Genomic DNA, 26533 nt, shown 5'->3' with positions numbered 1-26533 from the left:
CGTGCCCTTAGCACTTGGTGCAGGGGTGGGAGTAGGAGGCCCCCGAGGAACAATGAATGCCTGGAAACAATGTCAGACATGGAAAACGGGCCAGTAGTGGGTGCTCAGTGAATGTTAGCTACTGCTGTTAAGTGCTTATTGAAAGAGGTTCCCTCAAGGACTCCACTGAAAAGGCAGCTTATTAACCCAGGGCTCCAACCAGTAACGGCAAACACAAAGTGAGTCTGCCTTGAGTCTTTCTTGAGTCTGATACACAAGACTAAACCCAGGAGCGGCAACCACCTTCTAGCTGAACCACATCCCTGTATTTTTTTCTTTTTTAAGCTTTGTGAACTGAGTAGGCTCTGCACTCCAGCTGCCTCCTGAATAAGAGATTGCCAAGGATATGGTAGGTGGGCGTTTTGCCCATCAGGACTGGAAGTGGAAGTTTCCAGGTGTGCACTTGGAGGGTGGATTTGAGGGCCAGGGTCCAGGGCCTGAGGCCACAGTTCAATGCAGGAGCAGCAGGCTTGCTTCAGATGGACAGTGGTGAGGGAGCAGAGGGCCCCAGATTCAAGTCTATGGAGGGACACTCCACCCCTGGGAATGGGGGTGGCAGCTACAAGGACCAGAGGGAATATGCAGGGGTCTCACTAGGCAGTTTTGCCCCCACAACTCCAGAACCTGGAACCTTGTTGGTGGGTCTGCAGCATCCACACAAGCTTTTCTTGAGTCTGATGCTCAGTGCTCCAGCGTGGACTTATGTCCTGTTGGGAGACGGCAGAGCATGTTTGTGTCCCTTCGCTCACATGAGCTTCAGGCAACTCTGGAAGGCAAGTAGGAAGCCTGGTGAGGGTAGATCAACTCTCTATGAGATGAGGAAACCGAGGCCTGAGATGGGGAGGAACTTGCTCAGGATACAAGGTGAGTGCCGGCAGAGCTGAGACCAGGGCTGTGCCACTGATTTTCCATAACTTCATCACCATAAACCCAAAAAAATCTCATTTCTACATCCCCAGTATTCATCATAATTCCTGGCATGTGGTGGGAATTGGATGAATGTTTGCAGATGAATGAATGAACAAATGAACAAACAGATGAATGAAAGGGTCAGTTCCACAGACCAGCATCCTGGAAGGCAAAGCCATGGTCTGTGGGAAGAGAAAGGAAAGCAACATTTATTGAGCAACTTCTATGTGCCAGGTATCCTCTGAGCATCCTTTCATTTGCTCCTCTCAGCAGCGAAAGCCCAGACCAGTAAGCTGCCTCTCCCCACAATGAGCTTCCTCGGTGCCACTCAGGTCTTTGGTGTGGTTTCTCTTAAGATCCTGCATTGGCTTTGTCACCAGTGAATTTATCCAAATCTCATTCTGATTCTGTGCATCTTTTCTGCCTGGTGCCCTCAGGAGGGGGAATCCTGTGGTCCTCACTCACATCTCCCGCACTCTGAACATCCGAGAGTCTGCAAGCTTTTAAGATCTATGGCCTCCTTGATTTTGCTTTCTTCTCTTTCCTCTCTCATGAGTCAGTGCCACAACCACCTCGTCTACAGTCTCATCCTCTGGTCCACATCTTAGGGGTACCCAGAGCCCTCTTTCCAAAGCATAGATCTGCTTAAGTTACCCTTACCCTTGCTTCTAACTCTTTTACCTTTCCTAAAATCTACAGTATCATGCCCAAACTCAGCCACCTTCAAGGCCCCACCTTTCTGACTCCACTGGCCTCTTTCCCCACCAACTTACACACCCCCACGGTAAGAGCTGATGCATAGTAGGTGCTCAATAAATGCTGAACTGAGCTGAGTTTCTCATTTAACCCCACAACAGCCCCATCAAGTGGCAGCATTGGTGACATGGTTATTTGAGCGCTATCCTGGAGGGGTTCGTTGAACACTTACGACTCCTTAGTGGCAGTCAGGCTTCAAACATAAGACTCCTAATTGTAAGGACAATGTAGCTAGGAAAAACGGCTCGCGAGTTCCAAAGTCAGGTGGCCACTCTTCAGGCCCCAGCTGTGCGGTCCTTGCCAAGTCCTCTGAGAATTTTAATATGCTCCTTTTAAAATGGAGCTAATAAGTTCTCCCTTTGGGGGCCGTTGGGAGGATTAAGCAAGAGGGTGTTTACAAAGTGCTCATGAAGAGTGCCTAGAACAGAAACCAGCACCATCTAAACAGCAGCTCCTTAAATCATTCCCATCAGTAGCATCCCCTCCCGGTGCCCCCATCCTGTGCACCAACAGCTAGGGCTATTACCTGTCTGTGGCTCCCTGGGGGGCTGTGACTTCTGTCCCACTCCACACCTGGAGCTTCAGGGGTTTCTCTTCCTGTTGCCTGGGTTCTCGGCTTTGGGTCCTGGACAGCTGAGAGGCGTTGGACCTCACAGAAGTTTTGTGGGAGTTGCGGTTGGCAAGCCTGCAGCAGAAGAGCTGCTGGTACCCGGTGCGGAAGTCTCTGTTCAGCGCAGCATACAGGATGGGGTTCAGGGCTGAGTTGGCATAGCCCAGCCACAGAACGATGGCTTCTAACACCTCATTGATGGCATCATCCCCTCTCAGCCCACGGTACACAAACGCGGTGAAGTAGGGAAACCAGCAGATGATGAAGGCCCCCATGACGGCGGCCAGTGTCACTGTGGCTTTGTGCTCCCTGATGGTGGCTGCCTTCCAGGAGCTAATGTGATTGATCCTCTTGGCCTGGTCCCGGGCAACCTTGAAGATGCGGTAGTAGGTGATGCACATGATCAGCAGCGGTAGGTAGAAGGTGACCAGCCCATCCACCAGCCCGTACACTTCATTGACCTGGACTTTGCACTTAGAGGTGGTATGATTACCCTTGCTGGTCTCGCTCCTGCTGTTCCACCCCAGGTGGATAGACAGGAAGGACAGGGTAATGGAGATGACCCAAATTAAGACCAGAGAGATGGCGACCCGGACCGGGGTGACCAGCACAGGGTACCGCAGTGGGTCCATGACAGCACAGTACCGGTCGAGGCTGATCATGAAGAGGTTGAGAATGGAGGCTGTGCAGAGCATCACATCCAGGCTGGTGTAGATATTGCAGAAGACCTTGCCAAAGCTCCACTTGCAGGACAGCTGGTAGATGGCAGAGAAGGGCAGCACCAGGAGGCCGAGGAGCAGGTCAGTGACAGCCAAGGACACGATGAAGCAGTTGGTCAGGTTGCGGAGCCGGCGGTTCAAGCCCACGGCCAGACAGACGACCACATTGCCAGCAATGGTGATGAGGATGAGGACCGCAAGGACCACGGTGATGGTGATCTTGCAGGCGGTAGAGTCCAGGCAAAACGAAGAGGCTGTGCCATTGGGTGCCATGCTGGGGCCCTACGGCTCGGTCCCCTGACCAGGGCCCCTGGCGGCTTCTTCTCCGCTCCCAATGTGACAATTATGCCAACCACTGGACTCCAGGCTCCCAACAGAGCCAAAATGTGTCCAATTTTTTTTTTTTTTTTTTGGCCGGGGGGTGGGGAAGAGGCTTCGGTGACTGACTCTGGGCTGCTTTTCTAGAAATAAATTAAGCAACACCTTCTAAGGTGTTGGGAATGAATATGAATGAAGAATAGAGAAAAGCAAAGCCTTGAAGCCAGGTTCATGGATCAAACTCCAGTCCTCAGATGATCCCCTGAAGACCTAGCTTCCTCCCGGGCCTGGGGTAGGTCTCTGCTCCCCAGGTTTTGCATAGAATCCGAGGCACTGTCTGGCGGTGGCTTTGGTGTCATGCAGGATGGGTCATGTGGAGACACAGCTGTATCCCTCTCCATAGCTGGTGCCCGTTCCCATCTGCGTGATGGAGTCAAGTATTGGGGATCTCCCTCTCTGGAGTCAGTGGAGGGCAGGAGCTAAAAAGGCAAAGGTTGGATGTTAAGCACCTTGAAACCAGATAGAAAGCATGACCCGATTCAAGATGTATCCTTCTACTAGATCTCAGCCTCTTGGTAAGACCCCAGGAAGTATGGGGCCAGTCTGGATACCTCTCTTTGGGAGGGACTCGGGCAATCAGGATACATAATGGGGAGGTAGAAGGGAGGCAGGATGCAAGGGGCTAGATACTGAGACTTGTGAGAAGAGTTGGAAAAGCTGGAAGTGCTCGTACTGAGAAAAGAAGGATCTAGACACAGACTTTCAGCTCCACTAGAAGAGGGCCTGCATCTGTTTGTTCCTGGTGCCTGGCCCCACAGACAGACATTAAGCATCTGACGAATAAAGGATAAAATGAATGAATGAATAAACGAATGTAACGAATCTACTCCTCTGAAGTGCTGAGAACAGTATCTGGTGCTGCTGTTTGGCAAAATGTCATCATACTCTAAGGCGGTGGCTGACAAACTTTTTCAGAAAAGGGTCAGGTAATAAACATGTTCTGCCTAGCAGCCTGTGACGGCTCAGCTCTGCCTTTGCAGTGAGAATGCAGCTATGCAGATGACGTGCAGACAGAAGAGCGTGGCTGCACTCCAACAAAACTTCAGTAATGAACACTGAAATTTAAATTTCATATCATTTTCACGTGTCACAAAAATCTCTTTTTGATCTTTTTCCAAAATTTAAAAATGTAAAAACCATTCTTAGCCACAGGCTGTACAAAGCCAGGCAGAGGGCCAGATTTAGTCTGCAGTTCGTCACCTGTCATCCACGCCACCCCTGCTCTGAACACATCTCTAAATCTTACTGGTCTTACTTGGCAGAACACGTGATCCCACATCCAGGTCAGCAGGGACAGAACTCACTCAATCCTTCTAATGGTTGCATAACAGTCTGTGGGGAGGCTCACCATGAATAGGTTTATCCTATCATCCCCATATCACCCTCTCACGGGCATTTGGGTGGTTTCTCCTTCCTCCCTTTGCACTATTGAAGTAGTGCAAACACTACTTCAATAGAGTAACTGCATGTGCAATGCCTCTTGGTTAAATAAGAGCCCCTGGTCACCAGATAATCTCCAAGGCTCCCTGCCAGTGGTGGCTGTATATGATTCCAGCTGGCGAGAAACAAGCTGAGGCCCTGCTCCACACCCCGGTCCTTCCCTACCAGCTTCTCCTAGTTTTTCAGAGAGCAGGCAATCTCCCGAGCTCTGAGAGTGTGCAGAAATCGAGTTGATGGCGGAACCTCCTCTCAGAAGCAAGCTAATCTCCATAAAACATAAATTAAGCCTCTCCCAGGCTCTTTCCTGGAGCAGTTTGCAACCTGAATACGAGAAGCATCATTTAATCATAACGATTGTGTTCGTGCAGGGATCAGGGTTCCCGATCACCTTCTGCCACCCTCCCTGGCTCAGCCACCAGTCCTGGCAGCTGAACCTCCGGGTATTATTTTTAGCAGATCTTTTCATTATATAAATAGCCCAAACAGCATGGGTCTCACTGCCACACTTAATTAACTTTGGAGGGGGTAGCAATTTCAGGGTATTTTTTTTGAGAATCCCTATTTCTCATCAAAATTTTTTCTGACTTACCACAACAGCCGAGTATAGGTATTTTGGCATTAGGCTGACATTTGAGTTATGTTTGGATGAGGGGTCTTCAAATCTGAGTGAACCAGCCTCTCCTATAATTAGAAAATCCTTTCCTTCTCTCCCCTCCCGCCCCTCCTTCTCTTCCTCAGTCCTTTTCAACACGTATTTCTTTGAAAACCCAGAATGTGTCAGATGCTACTCCAGGTGCTGGGAGGACAGTGATGACCAAAACAGCTGTGAGTCCTTTCTTCATGGAGTTTTCAAAGAACCACTTCTGCTGTATTCCTATTTAAAGCCCAGCTCCCGTAAGTTCTGGTCACCTTTTTTGAGGGCAGGTGATTTTGTACAGCACTCTGTCTCCCTCCCATCCTCTCCTGTCCCATGTGGGCAGAAGGATTGCCTTAGAGGACCACGTCATCCCCTTATGGAGCAACCTTCAATGGCTTCTCTTTGCCTGTGAGGAAGAATCATGTCATCCTTGTCACCATCATTGTCACCATCGTAGCTAACAAAAAATAGTCTCTCAAACTGTCCTTTCAAACTTCTAAAGTGATGACAGGTTTATTCCAGTAAGCCAAGTACCCCTGAGGTGTACAGAAAGGACCAAAAATCAGGGTCACTGCACACCTGCGCCCCTGCACCAGGAAGTGACTGCTGTTGACCATTTGGTATGTGGGGGCCTCCTGTGTTTCTCATGCCTCTGCATGCACATGGACACACCCCGGCCACTGTCCATACACAGCATACATGCTACTGAGCAACTGCTTCTCCTTCACTTCTTTTAAAATTTCCAATACATAATGGATGGCCCTCTAGGTCACTTAGATCTAGGCCATCCTTCAGGGAGCCCAGCCCATGGCAATGCAACTGCTATCATGAGGATATGTGCAGAAGGATGTCCACTGGCAGATGTGCAATGGCAAGAATGGAAAACAATCTGAGTTGCCATCTGCAGGGGGAAGAAGGTTCAACGAACCACGGCACAACTGTCCTGCAGGATCGCCCTGGGCAAAGCGACACCACACATAGTACATAAAATATTAATGAATCCTCACAACCCCACGAGTGAGGAAAATCTTTATCTCCGTTTAACGGTTGAGAAGATTGAGGCTCAAAGAGGCCAGGTGATGTCATGCCCCTAGAAAGCGGCAGAGACTGGATTCGAATTCAGCTCAAACTCCTTTGGCCTGTATTTAATGCCCGTTCTTCGATCAGACTTCAACCTGTCTTTCCAACAGGGTCTCACCCAGCACTCCAGCATCTGCCTGTTAATTTCACAGACTCTTAGGCAACCGAGCATGTCCCCAGATGCAGCATGCCTTCTCCCTCCTGTCTCTGCCTTTGCGTCCCCTATGCCTGGTGCTTCACTCTTCCTTGTATTCACTTCAACCACTCTCCTTTCAAGGCCCAGCTCAGGTACCTGTCTCCTTGAGTCCTCCTAGATGCCTAAAAGCAGGAGTAACCTCTCTGCACTTTGTACCGAGTTAGATTGTACAGTACCTGCTGCCTGTAGCGTTGATCTGGTTCTGCGGTATTTAATTCTGAGAAGTGCCAGGCCCATTCTGATTCTGTGCCTTTGCACATGCTGTTTTCACTGCCTGGAAGGCCTTTCCTTACCTAGAGAGCTCTTACCCTTTTGTCAAACCCTGGCCTCCTCTGTCACCTCCTCCAGGAAGTCTTCCAGAGGGAACTTCTCCATCCTCTCTCACTTCTACCTCCCTTGTACTCACCTCAGGCAGAGGCTTGTGCTTTCTGAGGTGGACAGAAACGGGGTGTTTTTTTAATCCCATTGGGCAGAGTGTTGAGTTTTCAAGGCCCTGGGAGTGCTCTCTTCTTAGTGGAGTCCTTGGTGATTCACCATGAGAATGTGTCTTCCCGGGAATTGAGTTGTGGTGAGACACAAAACACCACTCTTCTCTTCTATCCTTCCACCTAGTGGTGAAGAGGACCAGGGCTTGGAGGGTGAACCTTTCCACAGAAAGAGGTAGAACTTGGCAGACAGCCCCAGGTCTGCCTGATGCCACAGCCTCCCTCTCACTGGCCCCAATCCATGAAACCACAGAAGAAATGCCGCTGGTGTGCACTCGGTTTGAAAACTAGAGGGGCGAGGCCATCTAGAAAAGCAACCAAGCTGGGGACTGGGATGTGCTCCCCCTCCACATTTACCAAATCAAGTCCAATACTTTCTTTTCTCTTTTCAGTGGGAAGTGAAACCCCTTTTGTGGTTTAAGTACTTAAACCCCAGACACAGCCCTGTGGGAGCCTGGCAATTACACCCAAGCGGCCAGCAATTTGGGGGAATCAGTTAAGGCCTGATTGGCCTTCTCACTCAGCCTGAAAGATAAATCTGATTTTCCAGGCAGTAATGTACAACAGGAAAAGAAAATAGCATCCACGCAGCGACCACTGTGCCTGATGCCCCTGCTGGGCGAGCATCACGGTAACCCTGTGAAGCAGGTGCTTTGATCCTTACTCTACAGAACGGACACTGTGAGGAGTGAAGGGGAGCCCCTGGGCTGAAAGCAAGGACCTGGACATTGGACAGATCTGGGTTCCAATTCCAGCACTGTTGCTGAAATAGCTTTGTGACCTTGGGACGTGACTGCCAACTCTCTGAGCCTCAGTTTTCTCATTTTTTTTTCTTTTTTTTTTTTTTTTTTTTTGAGACGGAGTCTCGCTCTGTCGCCCAGGCTGGAGTGCAGTGGCCGGATCTCAGCTCACTGCAAGCTCCGCCTCCCGGATTTCCGCCATTCTCCTGCCTCAGCCTCCCGTCTAGCTGGGACTACAGGCGCCATCTCGCCCGGCTAGTTTTTTGTATTTTTTAGTAGAGACGGGGTTTCACCGTGTTAGCCAGGATGGTCTCGATCTCCTGACCTTGTGATCCGCCCGTCTCGGCCTCCCAAAGTGCTGGGATTACAGGCTCGAGCCACCGCGCCCGGCCAGTTTTCTCATTTGTAAAATGGTGATGCTACTACCTTCTCCTTCACTTGATGGCTGTGAAATAAAGACAGTAAAGGGACGGAAAACCCTTACTGCCCGGTACGTGGTAGGTTCTTACCAGTAACATTTTTGTCATTGGCTAAAGCTGCATGGCCAGCAAACAGCATTCATGAGCATGACACGTACCAAGCGGCTTCCAGGTGAGGACACTGTGCTGAGGACTGCGCTACAGCAGTGAGCACGGCAGACACGTCTGGAGCGCCCATCACAGGGGTGGGAGGAGACGCGGTCTGGGACCTACGGTGGAGCTGCTTACTGATGGCAGCTGTGCTAAGGGTTAGCTAAAGGGAAATAGCGCTGCCAGAATGTATCACGGCGTCGGTATGGAAGGCTTCCCCAAGGAAGCGATATTCGAGTTGAGATCGGTACAGATGGGAACAAGGTAACTGAGTGAACACGGGACAAGCAGATTCCAGAGAGAACAGCCGCTGTGAATGTTTGGAGGAGAAAGATGGTGGGTTGTATCCCAAGAGCCCTGAGACGCCTCCGGCAGGTGGAGGGGAAGTTCGAGCAGAGGGTGATGGGATTGGAAGGTGGGAAAAGGGGCACAGGGTCCCTGACCTCCTGCTGTGTATCAGGATTCGGGGGTGTGGCAGCCGGGGGTGGGCTGGAGCAGGTGGCTGCCCGGCACCGCCCAGTTCCTCATTCTCATGAGCTATTCATTCTCAGAAGTTTTCCCCTGTAATCAACCACTTCAAATGTTCCAGGTGCCTGTTGAGGGTATTGGAAAGTGACTCCAGCATCAGTCCCCAAGGAGCCGCCCAAAATGGGCCGGGAGGGGTTATTTTGGGGTTGCAAGGAAGTAGAGAGTTATTTTAGTATTGCAAGGAAGACAAGCCTCTCCAAGCCTAGAGTGGCTGCCCCTATACAAGCTGCTGACCAACCTGGCTTCAGTCCAGACGGTCAGAGCTGAAATAAGCCCTGGTCTTCCCAGGGAGCCCTTTCTTCCCACTTAACATGGCAGGACAGCTTCATTTAAGAAATGCTGGTCAGCCGGGTGCGGTGGCTCATGCCTGTAATCCCAGCACTTTGGGAGGCTGAGGCGGGTGGATCACCTGAGGTCGGGAGTTCAAGATCAGCCTGACCAACATGGAGAAACCCCGTCTGTACTAAAAATACAAAATTAGCCAGGCATGGTGGTGCATGCCTGCACTCCCAACTACTCGGGAGGCTGAGGTAGGAGAATCGCTTGAACCCGGGAGGTGGAGGTTGCAGTGAGCTGAGATCGCGCCATTGCACTCCAGCCTGGGCAAAAAGAGCAAAACTCCGTCTCAAAAAAAAAAAAAAGAAATGCTGGTCAATATATCGAACAGATATCTGAGCTCATGTTTTTCGCAGCACTATTCACAGTAGCTAAGATATGGAATCAACCTACATGTCCATCAGTGAATGACTGCATAAAGAAAAGGCAACAGGGTGCAGTGATTCACACCTGTAGTCCCAGCATTTTGGGAGGCTGAGGTGGGAGGACTGGCCAGGAATTTGAGACCAGCCTGGGTAACGTAGGGAGACCCTGTATCTACAAAAAGTTTAAAAATTAGCTGGGCATGGTGGTACAGGCTACTCGGGAGGCCCAGGCGGGAAGATCATTTGAGCCCAGGGGTTCAAGGCTGCAGTGAGCCGAGATCATGCCACTGCACCCCAGCCTGGGCAACTGAGTGAGAACCTGAAAAAATAAAACAAAAAAAACAAAGAAAGAAAGAAAAGAAAAGACGGAAAAAAGAAACAGAAGCAGTGGTATACAGACACTCACACACACACAACGGAATGCCATTCAGCTATAAAAAAGAATGAAATCCTGTCTTTTGCAATGTTTCACTTTCTGTGTCTGCCTTGTTTTAGTTAAAATAATATCCTCCAGTGCAACTGGAGTCAAATATTGCATGTTCTCACTCAGAAGTGGATGGTGAAAAATGTGTACACATGGACTTAGCACATAGAATGCTAGACAATAGAGCCTCTGAATGGTGAGGAGGTGGGTGATAAGAAATTACTTAATAAGTACAATATACATTACTTGGGTGATGGAGATGATAAGTTTTGACTTGACCAGTATGCCAATCTACGTATGTTACGTAATTGCACTTGTACTCCATAAATTTATACGAATAAAAAAAAAAACCTGGAAAACAAGTGTTGATGACCCATTATGTGCTAGGAGTTCGGGCTCCTTCTTGCCTTTGCCCAGGAGCCCAAGGCAAGCCTGGGGGCAGGGGCTGGGGATACATGTGAACAGGTGTGGTGGTCCCAATCCTCTAGAAGTTCAGACACAGCAGGAAATGGCTAATAAGAGCTGTGGGTGGAGGCCACACAGGCGTGGGAACTGGGACACTGGTGCTTTGGCTCTGAGGGCAGTAGCAGGCAACAGCTCCGTGTGTGCACAAGTGCGGGCGCGGTTGTGTGTGGGCCAGAGTGTGTACTCCAGCACACACACATGCATTTGTAGAAGGAAGCATTTTCTTGGGTCTGGAAAACCATTAATGTTAAAATCACTCAGAATACTGACCCAGCAGTTGCACTTCTAGGAATCTGCCCTGTGATTCCTCAAAGCACTGCTTGTGTTGGCAAAGTCTGGAAAGTGTAAACGTACACATGACAGAACGCGGTGAAGCTATACAAAAGACTTAGCTGGGCTGATGGGAGGGCCTCCAAAAGTGTGCCGATGCTGAGTGCGATATGCACAAGGGGTACACATGTGTGCATACCCATGCATCTACACGTTAACATCGGTCAAGGACCGGCTCAGGCAGGCGGCAGTGAAAGGGTAGGGATGGCTGTCTCCGCGGAGGAAATGGGAGCTGGGAAAGGATGGGAGAAAGGCTTCTTTTCCACCGTGTGTCTCTTGGGACCTTTTCAATCTTTTCACCTTGTGTATGTATCACCTACTCAAAACCTAATAGACATATAGTTTGACTGGTGGAGAATGGAAGGAGAAGGGTATGCTGAGCAGAGGGAACAACACGCAAAGGAATGGAAGCTGGAGGACTAGCTCATGCTTAGGAGTGGCACAGGGCCATAAGGTTGAGATGGGCCCCAGGCTAGGATTGGGCGAGGGTTGATGCTTGGTCCACTCAGTCCAGACGCCCCTTTATAAAAAGTCCTCTACTTCCAAGCTCATAGCCCTCAGGGCTCATCCTCTCCTCTCAATCATTGCACAGGTTTTGCTGTCCAACTGTCCTGGTCTTTGAGCATGCCACGGCTTTCTAATTCCCCTCTTGTTGTTAGTGTAAAAATAGCAACGCCTGCTATGCCCTGTGCGATTGGCCCCCACCAACCTCTCCAGCTAGTTCTCAAGAGAAAAATGTAGCTGGGGATGGAATGCTTGGGAGTTTGGACTTAGTTCTGAAGGTAATAAGGAGTCATTGAAGGTTCAATCCTCAGCCCTAAGATCACCCAGGGAACTGGCAGCAGATATGGGACCCCATATCTCTAGATCTCAGCCAGTTAACAACTCATGAAAATACTACTACAAATTGGCATATAAGGAACGCTTACTTCATGACAGGCCTGGCATTATCTCATTTAATCTTCACCACAGCAATGTGAGGAAAGAGATTTTTCTTTTTCCCATTTACAAACACAGACACTGAGGCTCAGCAAAATTAAGGAAACTGTCCAAAGTTTTAAAAACCGTAAGTGGCAAAATCAGGATTTGAACCCAGGTCTGTCAGCCTCCAGAGGCTCCGTTCAAGGCCTCCACATATTTGGCTTTGTAGGTAGAGAAAGGGCTTGGGCTTTTAAAAGAGATGGTGTGATTGCAGTTGTATCAACAGCACAAGACACTTCCTCCCTTGTGGTCACATCCAAACGTCTTTCATCTTTGTGGTTGCAGGTGTCTAACTCCTTCCTGGCAGGACATTTGGTCAGAGTCCATAGGCAGGAAAAGACTTCTGGTTGAGGCTGTTCATCGGAAAGAAAGTCTCGAGCCTCCCAGGAGCGCTGATCCTGCCCCTTTATTTCTTCTGAGTCAGGAGGGGTGCAAAGGCAGAGCTTGTTCTTGCTTCTGTCCTCAAGCACGTCTTGTCCCAAGCTCTGCAGCCCCCAGCGGGACTCCTCTGCACAGGCTGAAAAGTGAATGGATCTGCATGTTGTCTGGAATTTGGAACTGGGGGCGGGTTCTGTAACTGGTGGTGTTGGCACAGACTGGGAAGGGTCTCAGTACCCCTGAGATGCATGTCCTCCAGCTCAGATGGCAGGGTCAGAGTGGACACTTTATGATGATGAGTGTCATCCCCTAGGCATCGTAGTGAGGGAGAGGGGGACCTGGACTTGAAGCAAGGACCCTGGCCACTTCCATTTCCCGAGCACCTACCACGTGCCGGGCACCTGACAGATGATAATAATAGTATTTGGATAGCAGAGATTTTCATGTTCCCATCTGATAGATGGTAAAACTGAGGTTTGGAAAGCTCAGTTGTCTGGGGCCACACAGCCACAGTAAAGACGCAGGCAGGGCTTTGAACATCCATATCACCCGGCCCACCCTCCCGCAGAAGGCATGAAAGCAGCCTCGGCACTGATCTGTGTGACCAGTTCTTGTGTGATGTTTCCTTATCAGTGACAGACTCACACCATTTGCTCGGCCTCTGCCAACAGCGGATATGGAAACCTGAAGCTGCATCTGATGACAAAATTCCTTAGTTTTTGTTTGGGAAAGTCTTTATTTCTCTTTCACGTTAAAAAAGAAAACTGAGGTGGCCGGGTGTGGTGGCTCACGTCTGTAATCCTAGCACTTTAGGAGGCTGAGGCAGGTGGATCACCTGAGGTCAGGAGTTTGAGACCAGCCTGGCCAACACGGCAAAACTCTGTCTCTACTAAAAATACAAAAATTAGCCAGGCATGGTGGTGGGCATCTGTAATCCGAGCTACTTGGGAGGCTGAGGCAAGAGAATGGCTTAAACCCAAGAGGGCAGGGGTTGCAGTGAGCGGAGATCACGGGCTACTGCGCTCCAGCCTGGGCGACACAGTGAGACTCCATCAAACAAACAAACAAACAAAAAACCAACTGAGGTGAAATTCAGATAACATACAATGTACCATGTTAAATTGTGCAGTGTTGGGGAGCATTCAGTACCTTCACCATGTTGTGCAACCACCACCTCTCTCTGGTTCCAAAACATTTTCATCACCCCAGAAGCAGGCCTTGCTCCCATTATCAGTCGCTCCCGCTACCTCCCTTTCCCTAGCCCCTGGCAGCCGCGGACCTGCTTTCTGTCTCTGTAGACTTGTCTATTCTGCATATTGTGGGCACAAAGTGCATATAAATCATGAAGTGAGGGGCTGGAAAAGGACCCCTGATTCTTTTTTCTAACTTGCTTCTCCCCAACCTCCAAACACCTGGTTGCTCAGGTTATACACTTAGGCATTCTTCTTCTTCTTCTTCTTCTTCTTCTTTTTTTTTTTTTTTTTTTTAGACGGAGTCTCACTCTGCCACCCAGCCTGGAGTGCAGTGGTGCGATCTCAGCTCACTGCAAGCTCCACCTCCCAGGTTCACGCCATTGTCCTGCCTCAGCCTCCCGAGTAGCTGGGACTACAGGCGCCCACCACCGCGCCTGGCTAATTTTTTGTATTTTTAGTAGAGATGGGGTTTCACTGTGTTAGCCAGGATGGTCTCCATCTTCTGACCTCATGATCCGCCCACCTCGGCCTCCCAAAGTGCTGGGATTACAGGCGTGAGCCACCGCGACCGGCCCGCAATCTTCTTGATTCCCATCTCTCCTTCACCTCTGACTTCCAACCCATCAGCAAACCCTGTCGTTTCTGCCTGTGAAATGCGCTCATGCACACACACGCACACACATACCTACTCTCCTTTGCAGCTGCCCCTGTCCTAGTCCTAGTTCGAGCCATCACCCTCTCTTGCCTGGAGTTTTGAGACAGGTCCTCACCAGCCTCCCTGCTTCTGGCGCTTGAATCACTAGCACCTGCCTGCTACTACCTCACCAATTCTGTCCTGTTCCGCACTCTTACCGCCGGCTCAGAAGGCCCCTTGTGATCGGCATCCCTGGCAACCTGCTCCATCTCCGCTTTTTTTTTTTTTTTTTTTTTTTTTTTTTTGAGACGGAGTCTCGCTCTGTCGCCCAGCCTGGAGTGCAGTGGCCGGATCTCAGTTCACTGCAAGCTCCGCCTCCCCGGTTTACGCCATTCTCCTGCCTCAGCCTCCTGAGTAGCTGGGACTACAGGCGCCCGCCACCTCACCCGGCTAGTTTTTTGTATTTTTTAGTAGAGACGGGGTTTCACCGGGTTAGCCAGGATGGTCTCGATCTCCTGACCTTGTGATCCTCCCGTCTCGGCCTCCCAAAGTGCTGGGATTACAGGCTTGAGCCACCGCGCCCGGCCTCCATCTCTTCTTTTACCACCCGAGGCCTCAGTGGGTGCACACTGGCTCCCCTAACCTTGCTCTTATTCCTCGGATACTACACACCTGCTCCTCCCCAGAGCTTGGTCTGTGACCTTCTGATGACCTGGACATTCCCGTCTTGGTACACACATCAGCTCTGCAGAGGGGCCTCCTGGACCCCTCCAAGGCAGCTCAATTCACCCTCTTTAACATCCCCCCCATGTGGCCCTCTTAGCATTTAGTGTGTTTCTCTATTGGTTCACTATTTGTCTCTCCCTACTGGAATGAGAGCTTGGCGAGGGTCAGGATCCAGGATCCAGGATCCACTCCGCCTTGCTCCCTAACAGGCACTTAATGGGGAATCCATTAATACTCAATTGGCTAAATGCATTTGAAAATAACCATCATAACAATGTAATATCCCATTTATTGGGCACTTTGAAAGTGTCAACTAATGTTTGAAATATTTTAAATACATTATCCCATTTAATCTCTTCAACAACCCTATTATGTGGGTACCACTATCCATCTCTATTTTATAGATAAGAAAATTAAGGTTTATGATGTTTTGTGACTTGGCCAAAGTCCTCCATCCGCAGTGGGCTGGCGAGTGTGGCAAAGGCCTGGGGAGGGCGTTTTCAGGGCAGGGGTGAGATGGGATAGCTGAATAGTCTGCCTTGGTTCTCGGGGAGGTAAGATGTGGATCGCCAATGTTTTCAGGGAAGCCCACATCCCTGCCACCCAGGGGCAAAACTGCTCAGGGGCAGCAGCTGGGGTGGGAAGAACGTTGGGCTGGGAATATGGATCCTGAGTTTGTGTCTCTGGTGTGACTCTGACTTGCTATGTTACCTCAAGCAAGTTTCATACCCTCAGTTTCCTCAGCAGAAAAATGTGGAGATGGGCTTAGAATATTTCAAAGGTCTCTTCCAGCAACTGTATGTGTGTATGTGGAGGGGAGAAGAAAAGGAATCATGAGCCCTCCATAGTAAAATAGAGCTCTGGGTGGAAATAAAACACAGTGCTCCTCATGTTCAGGAAGCCCTTCTGCAGCACCCCAGAGAGGCCGTCATTCTGCCTGTCCTTGCACACCTCCATCAATGGGGGGCTTACTATCTTACAAAGTGTTTGCCAATGAGTCACAGCCATTTAAGGACATTTACAGAGCTCTACACCCTTTTTCTTTGGGAGGTCATACCTCACTGCATAATAAATACATTGCAATTTATGCACTTTGCAAAGAAAATATAATTTGTATATAGCTATTTGACTTAGGCAGCTGACTTTGACCAGCTGGCATAATGTTACATTTGCAGATGTTCAACTGGTCATTTAATACTGGCAATTTTATCGTTTTCTTTTTGTATTTTATACCTGGCACTTTGGGTGTATGTGTGTGTGTTTGCAAACTTTTTTGTGTGTCTCTGAAAAGCTCTGAGGTTCAGAGAAGAAGTCCAAGTTCCTTTTTCCAGGCTTGCTGTCACCACCATCATGGCCATCACCTCCACCATCAGTAGCAGCTGTGGCCACATGAACTGGATACCAGCGCTGCCGGTGACTAAACGTCTCTCCCTCCCTCTCTGTTCTCTCCCCCAACCCCCTTCCTTGGAGGTTTTGCCCTTCTGCCAAGGTACAACTTTCTCTTACAGGCAGAAGTCCTGCAACCAGCTGGGTCACCTTAAAGATAGCAGCAGCAAACAGATAACCCTTGCCAGGAACATTTATACCCGTTGATTATCTTACGCAATCTCTGCTCTGCTGAGGAAAACCAAGCCCATGCAGTGCCCCACAAAGCCCTGGGCAATCCATCTGGCTCCTGGAAACTTTCTAATATGGATCCCCAACTTCTCTTTTCCTCACTCAGAGGCTTCTGTGCACAGAACTGCCCTCTAGTTCCCCAAAGCACGGCCCCATCCCCACGCAGCACTCTCAACAGACATTAGACGTCTGGTTATACATTCTTGGCATCATTGTCATTAACCCCATGTGTGCCATTCTTTCTTTCTCTGTTGGCCCCTACCAGGTGAGTGTAAGTGCCACAGGGTAGGCCCCATGTCTGTTTGCCCACCACTGCATTCAGATGAGGCTTGGTAAGCATTGCTACAGGCCCAAATCTGGATATGGCCTGGCAAAGCAAATCAAGAACCAGCCCAGACAGCTGTCTGCCTGGAAGAGATTGTTGTCATCCTGATGTGGCCAGTCTTTGGCCAACAATGAGGGTGGGGATTAGGCTTAATCATGTAGACTCTCCACGCGTCTCTGGCGGGCTCAAGGGTCTTGACGGTTCTGCCCCAGGCAGGTGGTTGCATTTGCAGCCTGGCTGTGGCAGTGCCCTCAGGCACACTGCTTGTCCAAGGGGAAGTTGTGGGATTTCTGAATGATCTATTAGTAGGACCGAGGACAGGAAATAGCCTAGTGGTCACTGTGAGTGGAAGAGTCCCTGTCCAGCATTTCCGACGGATGGCCAGGCTGCCTCTCCTTGATTACCTCCAAAGATGGGGAGGTCATTTCCTTCAAACAACATGTGTCTCCCCTAGTTTTCAAATTTTTGGACAGCAAAGATGGAATCAATGGCCACAGGCTGAATTCAGTCTACTGAGGAGTGCTGTTGGGTTCAAACAATGTTTATCAATATTTTTTAAGAGCCAACCTTTAACAATCAGGAGATTTCATATAAGAAGTCTAGGTTTCCAGTTACTTTAAAAAATAATAATAATTTTGTTTGAGGCAGGGTCTCACTATGTTGCCCAGGCTGGCCTTGGACTGCTGGGCTCAAGAGATCCTTTTGCTTTGGCCTCCCGAGTAGCTGGGACTACAGGCCTGGCTCCAATTACTCTTGAAAAACAGCCCTGGCCCTCATTTCCACCTGTCCCCTTTGGATTGGAGCCTGGTGCTAGGAGCCTGTTTGGCCAGACACAAGCCCACAGGGAGTGACACGGAGCAGAGCAGTGACACCACCTGCCTGGCCTCGGAAGCATCAGAGTTTGTCACCCCAAGGGAGCTGCTCCTGTGGTTAGTGAATTTGGGCTCGTTGGAAAAGCAGCATCAAGTTACAGAAGTATCCAGTCTCCCTGGTTCTGCTCAGTCCATGAACGGTAAAGGCAGGATTTCTTTAGTGGAGCTCTAGTGCTTTTTGAAAGCATTAAAAGGGACATTGCTTGGATCCTGATGTGAACAGAATCATGGCACAAAGGCATCTTGAGGCAATTGGGGAAACTTGAATGCGAATCAGGCATTGGGTTATGTTAAGGAATTGTGTTCGCTCTGTCGTTCTGCTAGCTGCAGCCATGGGGAGGTGCCGTGCGCTCGCCAGTTAGAAATAAACACAAACACTGAAGCTAGGCACGGTGGCCCACGCCTATAATCCCAGCACTCTGGGAGGCCAAGGTGCGTGGATCACTTGAGGTCAGGAGTTTGAGACCAGCCTGGCCAACACAGTGAAACCCCATCTCTACTAAAACTACAAGAATTAGCCGGGCGTGGGGGTGGGTGCCTGTAATCCCAGCTACTCAGGAGGCTGAGGCAAGAGAATCACCTGAACCCGGCAGGCAGAGTGTGCAGTGAGCTGAGATGATTGCACCACTGCACTCCAGCCTGGGCGACAGAGCGAGACTCTGTCTGAAAAAAAAAAAAAAAAAAAAAGAAATTCTTCCAAGCACAGTGCTATGATGCCTTGGATTTTCTTTAAAATATTCACATGAACAAACAAAAAATATTATGTGGTGGCAGGGATGAAAGACACCTGGCAAAATGCTGAAAATAGTGAGGCTGGGAAAGGGGGGTGTAGGGTTCATCATTCTCTCCTCTCTACTGCTGTGTCTCTTTGGAATCTCAAAAACAAATGCATTCAACAAAGCAGGGACCAGGCGCTGTGGCTCATGCCTGTAATCCAGCACTTTGGAAGGCCGAGGTGGGAGGATGGCCTGAGTCCGGGAGGTGGAGGCTGCATTGAGTTTTGATTGTGCCACTGCACTCCAGCCTGAGCTGGAGGAGACCCTACCTTACAAAACAAAACAGAACAAAAACCAAGGCAGGGGCCTCCTGGGGAACTGTGCGATCGGCTCTTTGTGGACATTGTTGCACTTTGCTCCCTGATTCTGCACTGAGTGAGTCCTGCCCTCAACATTCCTTCCATGCTGGGGAGCTCCCCTCTCCCCTGCTTCTCCCACCCTCTTTCTGGATTTGGACAACTCTGCCCTGACCTTGCTGCCCTTCCCTAAGAGTCTTTGAGTGCCCATCACCCTCGCTCTGTTTCTGGGAGCACGCAGTTCTTCCCGGACAGCCGGCAGAATGGCTGGAGTCCTCCTCACTGACCACCCTGGGCCCTTCCTCCTAGCCGGCCCCTCACCGCGACTCCCATCTCAGTCTCCAGCACCTCATGAAAAAAGGCATTGTTCACAGCAGCTGCAGTGGGTTCTAGTCCAGCTCTGCTGCTACCAGTTAGTCAATTTTGGCCAGATGACTCTGCTTTGAGCCCCAATTTCCCTTCTTGTAAAATGGGGCTAATAACCCAGCCTCACAAGGGAGTTAATAGGTGTATGGGGTCAAGATCAAGACCCTTCTAGAGCCAACTTCCTGAGTAACATTCCCCTGTGCCCCCACCCTGCGAGCAATGGCGGGCAGCGGGGGTCTCTACCTCAGACTTCTCAACTGGAGGAAGGAAATCCCTGCAGTTCCCCACTGTCTGACTGCTGTGCAGAGTCAGTGGGAAAATGTGTGCCAAGCCCCAGCACTCACTACTTTGTTCACACACCGTGAGCGTGAATACTGCACGTGCGTGATGCACAAGTCCATAGCACAGTGCTTGGCCCACACTGGCACCTACCTTCCTCCAGCTTCCCAGGTGCCTGTGTCCTGCCCGCCCTTCCCCTTCCAGAACCTCATTCCCACACAGTCCCAGCCCTGGGGCACCAAACCACGGCTTTTCAGCTCCTGGCCTAGGTGGTCCACTTTCTAGGGATGCTCACTCTGCCCAATTACAGATATTTGAAACAACTGTAGATATAACCATATTCTCGACAATAGGCAATATTGGGAATGACCTATATGTTCAAAACTAGGATAATGGTTAAATTATGTCATAACGAAATTACTATAGCTATTACTATCATTTCTTGGAAACTATGAAACAATGAGGGGAAATGCTTATATTTAAGTCAAAAAAATAGCAGGATTCAAATTGTAAGGAGACAATGATTGTAACTATGAACTCCTAATCTGTCAACTTCCAGGGGATGCGGGGGGACAGCAAAAAAAATTTATGCCTAGTAGGACAGACTGGATGGTATTAGTGGTTTTATTTTGGATGGTCATACTGGTTATTCTGTCTTCTTTGCATGTTTCTTTTGCTTTTTCTTTTCTTTTCTTTTTCTTTTTGAGATGGAGTTTTGCTCTTGTCGCCCAGGCTGGAGTGCAGTGGCGCAATCTTGGCTCACTGCAACCTCTGCCTCCAAGGTTCAGGTGATTCTCCTGCCTCAGCCTCCCGAGTAGCTGCGATTACAGGCACCTGCCACCAAACCTGGCTAACTTTTGTATTTTTAGTACAGATGAGGTTTCACCACGTTGGCCAGGCTGGTCTTGAACTCCTGATCTCAGGTGATCTGCCTACCTCGGCCTCCCAAAGTGCTGGAATTACAGACATGAACCACCTCGCTCGGCCCGCACATTTCTTTATTCAAAGTTTTCTACATTGAGAGTGAAGTCTTCAGTGACTAAAAAACAACATGTAAGGTGCAAAATAGTATGTATAATATATTCCCCTTTGGGCCAAAAATAAGACTATACATTACATATATATATGCCTTTACTTGCAAAAAGAAAATCTGGAAGAATAAACCACAACAAATTAACAAAAGAGACCTCTTCTTTTTTTGAGCAGGGACTGGGCAGATGGCGGCCAGGGTGCAATGAGGCCTTTCGTTGTACACCTTGTATATTGTACTTTTTGAACCACATGAAGGTCTTATCTACTCAAAAAGTGAAAAGAAAAAACACAACTATCTAATCAGTCTTTAGAAGAGGCAGTAGGGTCCCAAATGAGCTCTGTGGATATTTGTTAAAGGTGCTACTTCAAAAAAAGGGATCTGGAGGCTGGGTGCAGTGGCTCGTGTCTGGCTCATATCTGTAATCCCAGCGCTTTGGGAGGCAAGGCGGGTGGATTGCTTGAGCCCAGGAGTTCAAGACCAGCCTGAGCAATATGGTGAGACCTCATCTCTACAAAAAAAAATACAAAAAATTAGCAGGGTGAGGTGGTGCATGTCTGTAGTCCCAGCAACTTGGGAGGCTGAGGTGAGGAGGATCCCCTGAGCTGGAGAGGTCAAGGCTGCCATGAGCTGAGATTGCACCACTGCACCCCAGCCTCAGTGACAGAGTGAGACTCTATCTCAAAAAACAAAAAAAGGAATCTGTGCCTTAGTGCGACGGTCATGTCAACTGGGGTCTCTGTTGAGGACTTGACTGAACTCGCCAACCTGTACTGTGACTGAGAGGGGCTGGGGGTAGCAGGGCTTCCAGACAGCCAAATGAGGCCCCAGATCCCACCTCCACAAAGCCTTCTCTGAGACTGATGCTTTGAGGAACACAGTTTGGGGGCTGCAGGGCAAGGAACTCCTACTGGCCCAGCCTCTAGGTAGCAGGGCAGAGACAGGGATGAGGCTGGTCCTGGGGTCCCAGATCCCAGGGCCTCAGGGCTCAGGCAGGCAGGTGAAACATGGCAGGCTGCACCCACAGTGGGGGTGTAGCGCCCAGCTGGAGGGGCAGCCACTACGCAGCTGTGGCCACTATGGGCTCAGTGCCATCAGAGCTGCACATTCTCCAGAAGCTGGAAATTTGGATGTTAAGTAAAATCTTCTGGGTTTGAAATAAAATGTCCTAACTTTTCAATGAAATCTCATTTAAAACTGTTGGCTCATTTTTTTTTCCTAAACAAAAATATCTTGTGGTCTCTGCAAAAGTCCTCTGCCAGCTGCCATCTATGATCTTGGCGTGTTCCTGGTGTTCTTGGAGAGCTAGGTCAGTTTCCAGGATTTCCTTCATCCTTTTCTAACCAATCTTCCCTATTTTATAATTGCTTTGCGAGCTTGGCCTCAGTTGACATCACATTCACTGGTCAATTGTTTGGGGGAATCTGCCTTCCGCCTGTTTGACAATCAGACTGACAGGCACCCATCTCTGGCCCTGGGAGTGTGGTAAGGTGTTGAGAACTTTCTAGCTCTAGCAATGAGCTCTCTTAGGGCAGCGAGTGTTCTGTGCCTGGAAGCAACAGTCAGTGTTCCTGTAGCCAGGACCCCTGCTCTGGGTTCTAACCGTCCTCTGATGCCAAGCAGGGATGTCCCTCCTGCCCATTCCAGCCTCAGTTTCCCCTCCCATCTTGCCATCACACCGTCTGTGCTTGAGGCATCCAGGGCCTCTCACTGTTTAACTCTCTTTAATTCTCACCCTTCTGCGCTTGTGCATATCCAGATCCCTGGGTCTGGACCTCCCTCTCCCGCTGCCTCTACTCCCTCTCTCCAGCCACCTGGAAAATGCCATGCTCAAATGCCAGCTCCCGCAGTTCCTGTGCCTCCTCGGTCATAGCAGGAACCCCAGGAGGCTGGCATCAGCTGTTACCATGTCATTCATTACTTAGATTCCTTCCTTTCCTTCAACCCATACCCTCTTCAGATGATTTTACCTCTCAGCTTTGAAGCTGTCCCTTCCTCTCCAGCTGCAGAGTACTGGCCTTCATCCCTGCACAAGATGAAGAGAAAGAGCCAGGGCATCCTGATTAGGTTCCTGGCCTCCTGCTCTCTCCTCAGCCCCACCCTCCTCCGCACTGTCTGGAGAAAAGGCATTTTAGAAAATGCAAACTGGATCGCCTCTATCCTCAGCTGAAAATCCTTTTGTGCAGGCTGTGTGCGGTGGCTCATGCCTGTAATCGCAGCACGTTAAGAGGCCATGGCAAGAGGATCTCTTAAGCCCAGGAGTTTGAGACCAGCCTGGGCAACACAGCGAGCCCCTGCCTCTATGAAGAAAAAGATAAAGCAGCCATGCATGGTGGGGCTCTCCTGTAGCCTCAGCTACTTGGGAGGCTGAGGTGGGAGGATGGCTTGAGCCCAGGAGGTCAAGGCTGCAGTGAGCCGTGATTTCACCACTGCACTCCAGTTTGGGTGACAGGAAAAAAAAATCCTTCTGTGGCTCCCACTGCCTACAGGACAAAATCCAAACACCTCAGCTTGACACTGAGGACTTTTCAAGGTCTGCGCCCTTGATTCCTCTATTACCTGCCCCCACTGCCCTGGGGTCTCAGGTCAAGCCTAATCATTCTGAATGCTCTAAACACCCCTGGACGTTTTACAGCTCTGTTTCCTTGTGCACGCCCTTTCTACACCTGGAATACCCAGACGCTCTGTGTCTACCTGCTGCATTCCCATGCGCCTGTCTGTCTTCCCCACTACGCTGGAGTCTTTTCTCAGGTGTCCGATGTATCCATTGCTGTATCTTCAGTGCACTGCCCAGGACTGACTGAGCACAAGCAGGGCCCCAGGAAGCATTTGGTGAGTGACCGAAGGAGTGAATGAGTGGCCCTCATGTTCACAGAGGCTTTGGCTCTTAGATCATTCTCCCAGGAAAAATGGGCAATTCTAGAGCCCAAAGTGGCCAAAGTGTCCAGTCCTTACTGGAGTTGGAGGTGTTTGCAATCCTTCCTCCTGTTATTGGAGGTTGGGTGCCAGGTCAAAGCTGCCACAGGCTCTTGCAGACTGTCCCCAAGGGGCTGGCAATAACCAGCCATGCTGCCTGCTCCAGTCCGTGACCAACTTGGCTCCCGCCACGCTTCTCTCACAGCAATAGCGCCAGGACCGCACCCTCCTGGCAGTGCCGTCACACAGCATCAGATAAGGGCAGAGCTGGAAAGGCCCTTTGCAATCAGCCAGTCCCACTTCCTCTGGTTTTCAAATGGGGCAGCTGAGGCTCAGAGCGGGGAGGTGGTTTGCCCAGGGTCACACAGTGAGTCAAAGGTGTAGTCACACCTGGAGTTCTTCAAGATCTTATCAAACAGGAAAATACGATCAAAAGAAACTTGAAGTGTGCTAGAGGGGGGCTGAAGAAGTGTCCTTGAGACTGGGAGGACAAGGAGGGCCTCTCTGAGACTGATCCTTGAGCTGCTGTGCGAAGGGCAAGCTGGGCAGAGGAACTGGTGAGTACAAAGGGCCGGTGGGGAATGAGCTGGCCCTTTTGAGGCTTTGGCCAGAGCTGAGTGAGGAGAAAGGCAGACAGGGCACGGGCAGAGCCTGATGGAGGGCACCTGATAGACTTCTATGGAGTTTGCCTTTCAGTCCAAGTAAGGAATGACTCAATGAAGTTTAAAAGGCGACTCTGATCTGAATAGACAGTTTTCCAAAGAAGATACACAAATGGCCAACAAGCACACCAAAGGATGCTCAAATTCATTGGCCTTCAGGGAAATGTAAACCAAAACCAGAATGATACCACTTCACACCCACAAGGATGGCTAGAATCCAAAAGATCTAAGAAGCTTTGGAAAGGACTGGGACCTCCACGCACTGCTGGTGGGAATGTAAGACAGTGCAACCTCTTTGGAAACAGTTTGGCAATTCCTCAAACAGGCGCCAAGTCAAAGCTTCATCACCGTGTGACCTAGCCATTGTACTCCTACGCATATATTCCAGAAAAATGAAAATATATGTCTCCCCAAAAGCCTATAGGCAAATGTTCACAGCAACGTTATTCATTGTAGCCCAAAAGCAGAAACAACCCAAATGCCCATTAACTGGTGAATGAAGAAAATGTGGTCTATCCATATCATGGAACATTATTTAGCCATAACAAGGCATGAAGTGCTGATACATGCAACAACATAGATGAACCTTAAAAACATGCCAGGTGTAAGAAATCAGTCACAAAACCTATTGTGTGATTCAATTTTTGTGAAATGTCCAGAACAGGCAAATCTATAGAGAGGGAAAGTAGACCTGTGGTTGCTGAGCCTTGAGTGGGAGTGGGGAGTGGATAGAGGGTGACTGCTAATGAGGACAGGTTTCTTTTGGAGATAGTGAAAATGGTCTGAAATCAGGTAGTGGTGACGGTTGCACAACTCTGTGTGAATATCCTAAAAATTGTGGACTTGTCACTTGAATTGGTGACTTTTATAGTATATGAATTGTATCTCTATAACGCTCTTATGTTAAAAAAGACCACCCTTGTTGCTTGAGGTCAGTGGGGGCAGAAGGGAAGCAGGCAGGCCAGGTGGCCAATAGAGCAACCTCAGGCTCAAAGGACCAGTGCTTTGAAGGCACTTGGTAAACACCTGTGGGTACCTGAACCAGCTGATTCCTGGTCAGGAATGCTCTTCTCTTCCAACCCAGGCTTTCTTAACCTCCGCACTATTGACATTTGGGACAGGATAATTTTTGGTGATGAGGGCTGTCCCGTATATTGTGGGAAGTTTAGCAGCATCTCTGGCATCTACCCACTAGATGCCAGCACTCCCCCTCCCCAAGTTGTGACAGTCAAAAATAGCTCCAGACATTGACAAATGTCTTCCAAGGGGCAAAAACGTCCCCAGCTGAGAACCATCGTTCCAACCTCCCTGGCTCACCTGGTGAATTCCTACTCATTCTTCCTGATCTAGTTCAAATATCATCCCCTCTGGGCAGCCTTCACCTGCATCCCCTGAGGCCTCACAGTTTCCTAAACACCCCTGTCAAAGCCCTGAGGACCCTGCTTACACACCACTCTCCCCACGCCCCACTCTCTGTAAGCTCCGTGTAGCAACGGCCTTTTTTTTGAGACAGAGTCTCACTCTGTCACCCAGACTGGAGTGCAGTGGCACAATCTTGGCTCACTGCAACCTCTGCCTCTCGAGTTCAAGCGATTCTCCTGCCTCAGCCACCCAAGTAGCTGGGACTGCAAGCACATGCCACCACGCCCAGCTAATTTTTGTGTACTTTTATTACAGACGGGGTTTCACCATGTTAGCCAGGCTGGTCTCGAACTCCTGAACTTGTGATCCTCCTGCCTTGACCTCCCAAAGTGCTGGGATTACAGGTGTGAGCCACTGTGTCCAGCCTGCAATGACATCTTATATATGCCTGGGTTCCCAGTGTCTGGCACAAACCCTTACACTTTGGAGGTCATTGTTGTGCCATTTCTTCACCTCTATAGTGCAGGGATGCATTGCTTTTTACAGCATCTCTGTGATCCCTGCTTAAATGTTGGTTGATTGAATCTGTCAACCCTTCCTGACCCTGATTAGGAGTGTAGGCTGTGGATTTAGATGGCCAGTGTTCGAATTCTGTTAGACATTGAGCAAGTGGCTGAACGCATGTTACTCTTAGTTTCCAGTCTGAAAGTGAGACCCATAGGGTTGTCATGAGAACATAGTAAGAATACAACAAATAACAGATATTATTGATATTAATAATTTTGTATTTCTTCTAAGGGGCCTGCCAGGCCTCGACATAGTTGCTCCTATTACTGACAAGCCTTCATGTGCCAGCTGCATCCTGGGTGCTGGCAAGGAGGAGACAGGTTCCATCATCCCCATCTTTAAGGAGTCCTGGGGGAGGAGCATACCTGTAAACTGTGGGGTCCTAAAAGATCTGGTTTGAATGGAATCTTGCAGGAAGAGTAGGATGGGGTTGCTAAGCAAAGGAGGGCATTGCAGGCAAGAGAAATTCCAACTGGGAAGTTTGGAGGTGGGCAAGAACACAGTTCATTCTGCCAGCTGGATGTGGATTGTTGTAGGTGGACCAGCA

At 49.7% G+C, this 26533-nt stretch overlaps 1 protein-coding gene across 1 annotated transcript in view; it reads right to left on the bottom strand.

The window, feature by feature from the left end:
• Positions 1-283: 283 nt before the first annotated feature.
• HRH2 (histamine receptor H2) overlaps positions 284-26533 on the bottom strand; it is a 29327-nt gene continuing 3077 nt past the window's right edge. The window contains 3 exon segments of the mRNA XM_011946814.1: positions 284-1085; positions 1088-1130; positions 2231-3830. Of these exon segments, the coding sequence (XP_011802204.1) occupies positions 1005-1085; positions 1088-1130; positions 2231-3306 (1200 nt within the window). The 5' untranslated portion in view covers positions 3307-3830 and the 3' untranslated portion in view covers positions 284-1004.

The sequence above is a fragment of the Colobus angolensis genome, unplaced genomic scaffold, assembly GCF_000951035.1.
Source record: "Colobus angolensis palliatus isolate OR3802 unplaced genomic scaffold, Cang.pa_1.0 Scaffold254, whole genome shotgun sequence".
NCBI classification, from domain to species: domain Eukaryota; kingdom Metazoa; phylum Chordata; class Mammalia; order Primates; family Cercopithecidae; genus Colobus; species Colobus angolensis.
The sequence above is the reverse complement of the archived record's forward strand: the minus strand, read 5'-3'. Positions and strand labels throughout refer to the sequence as shown.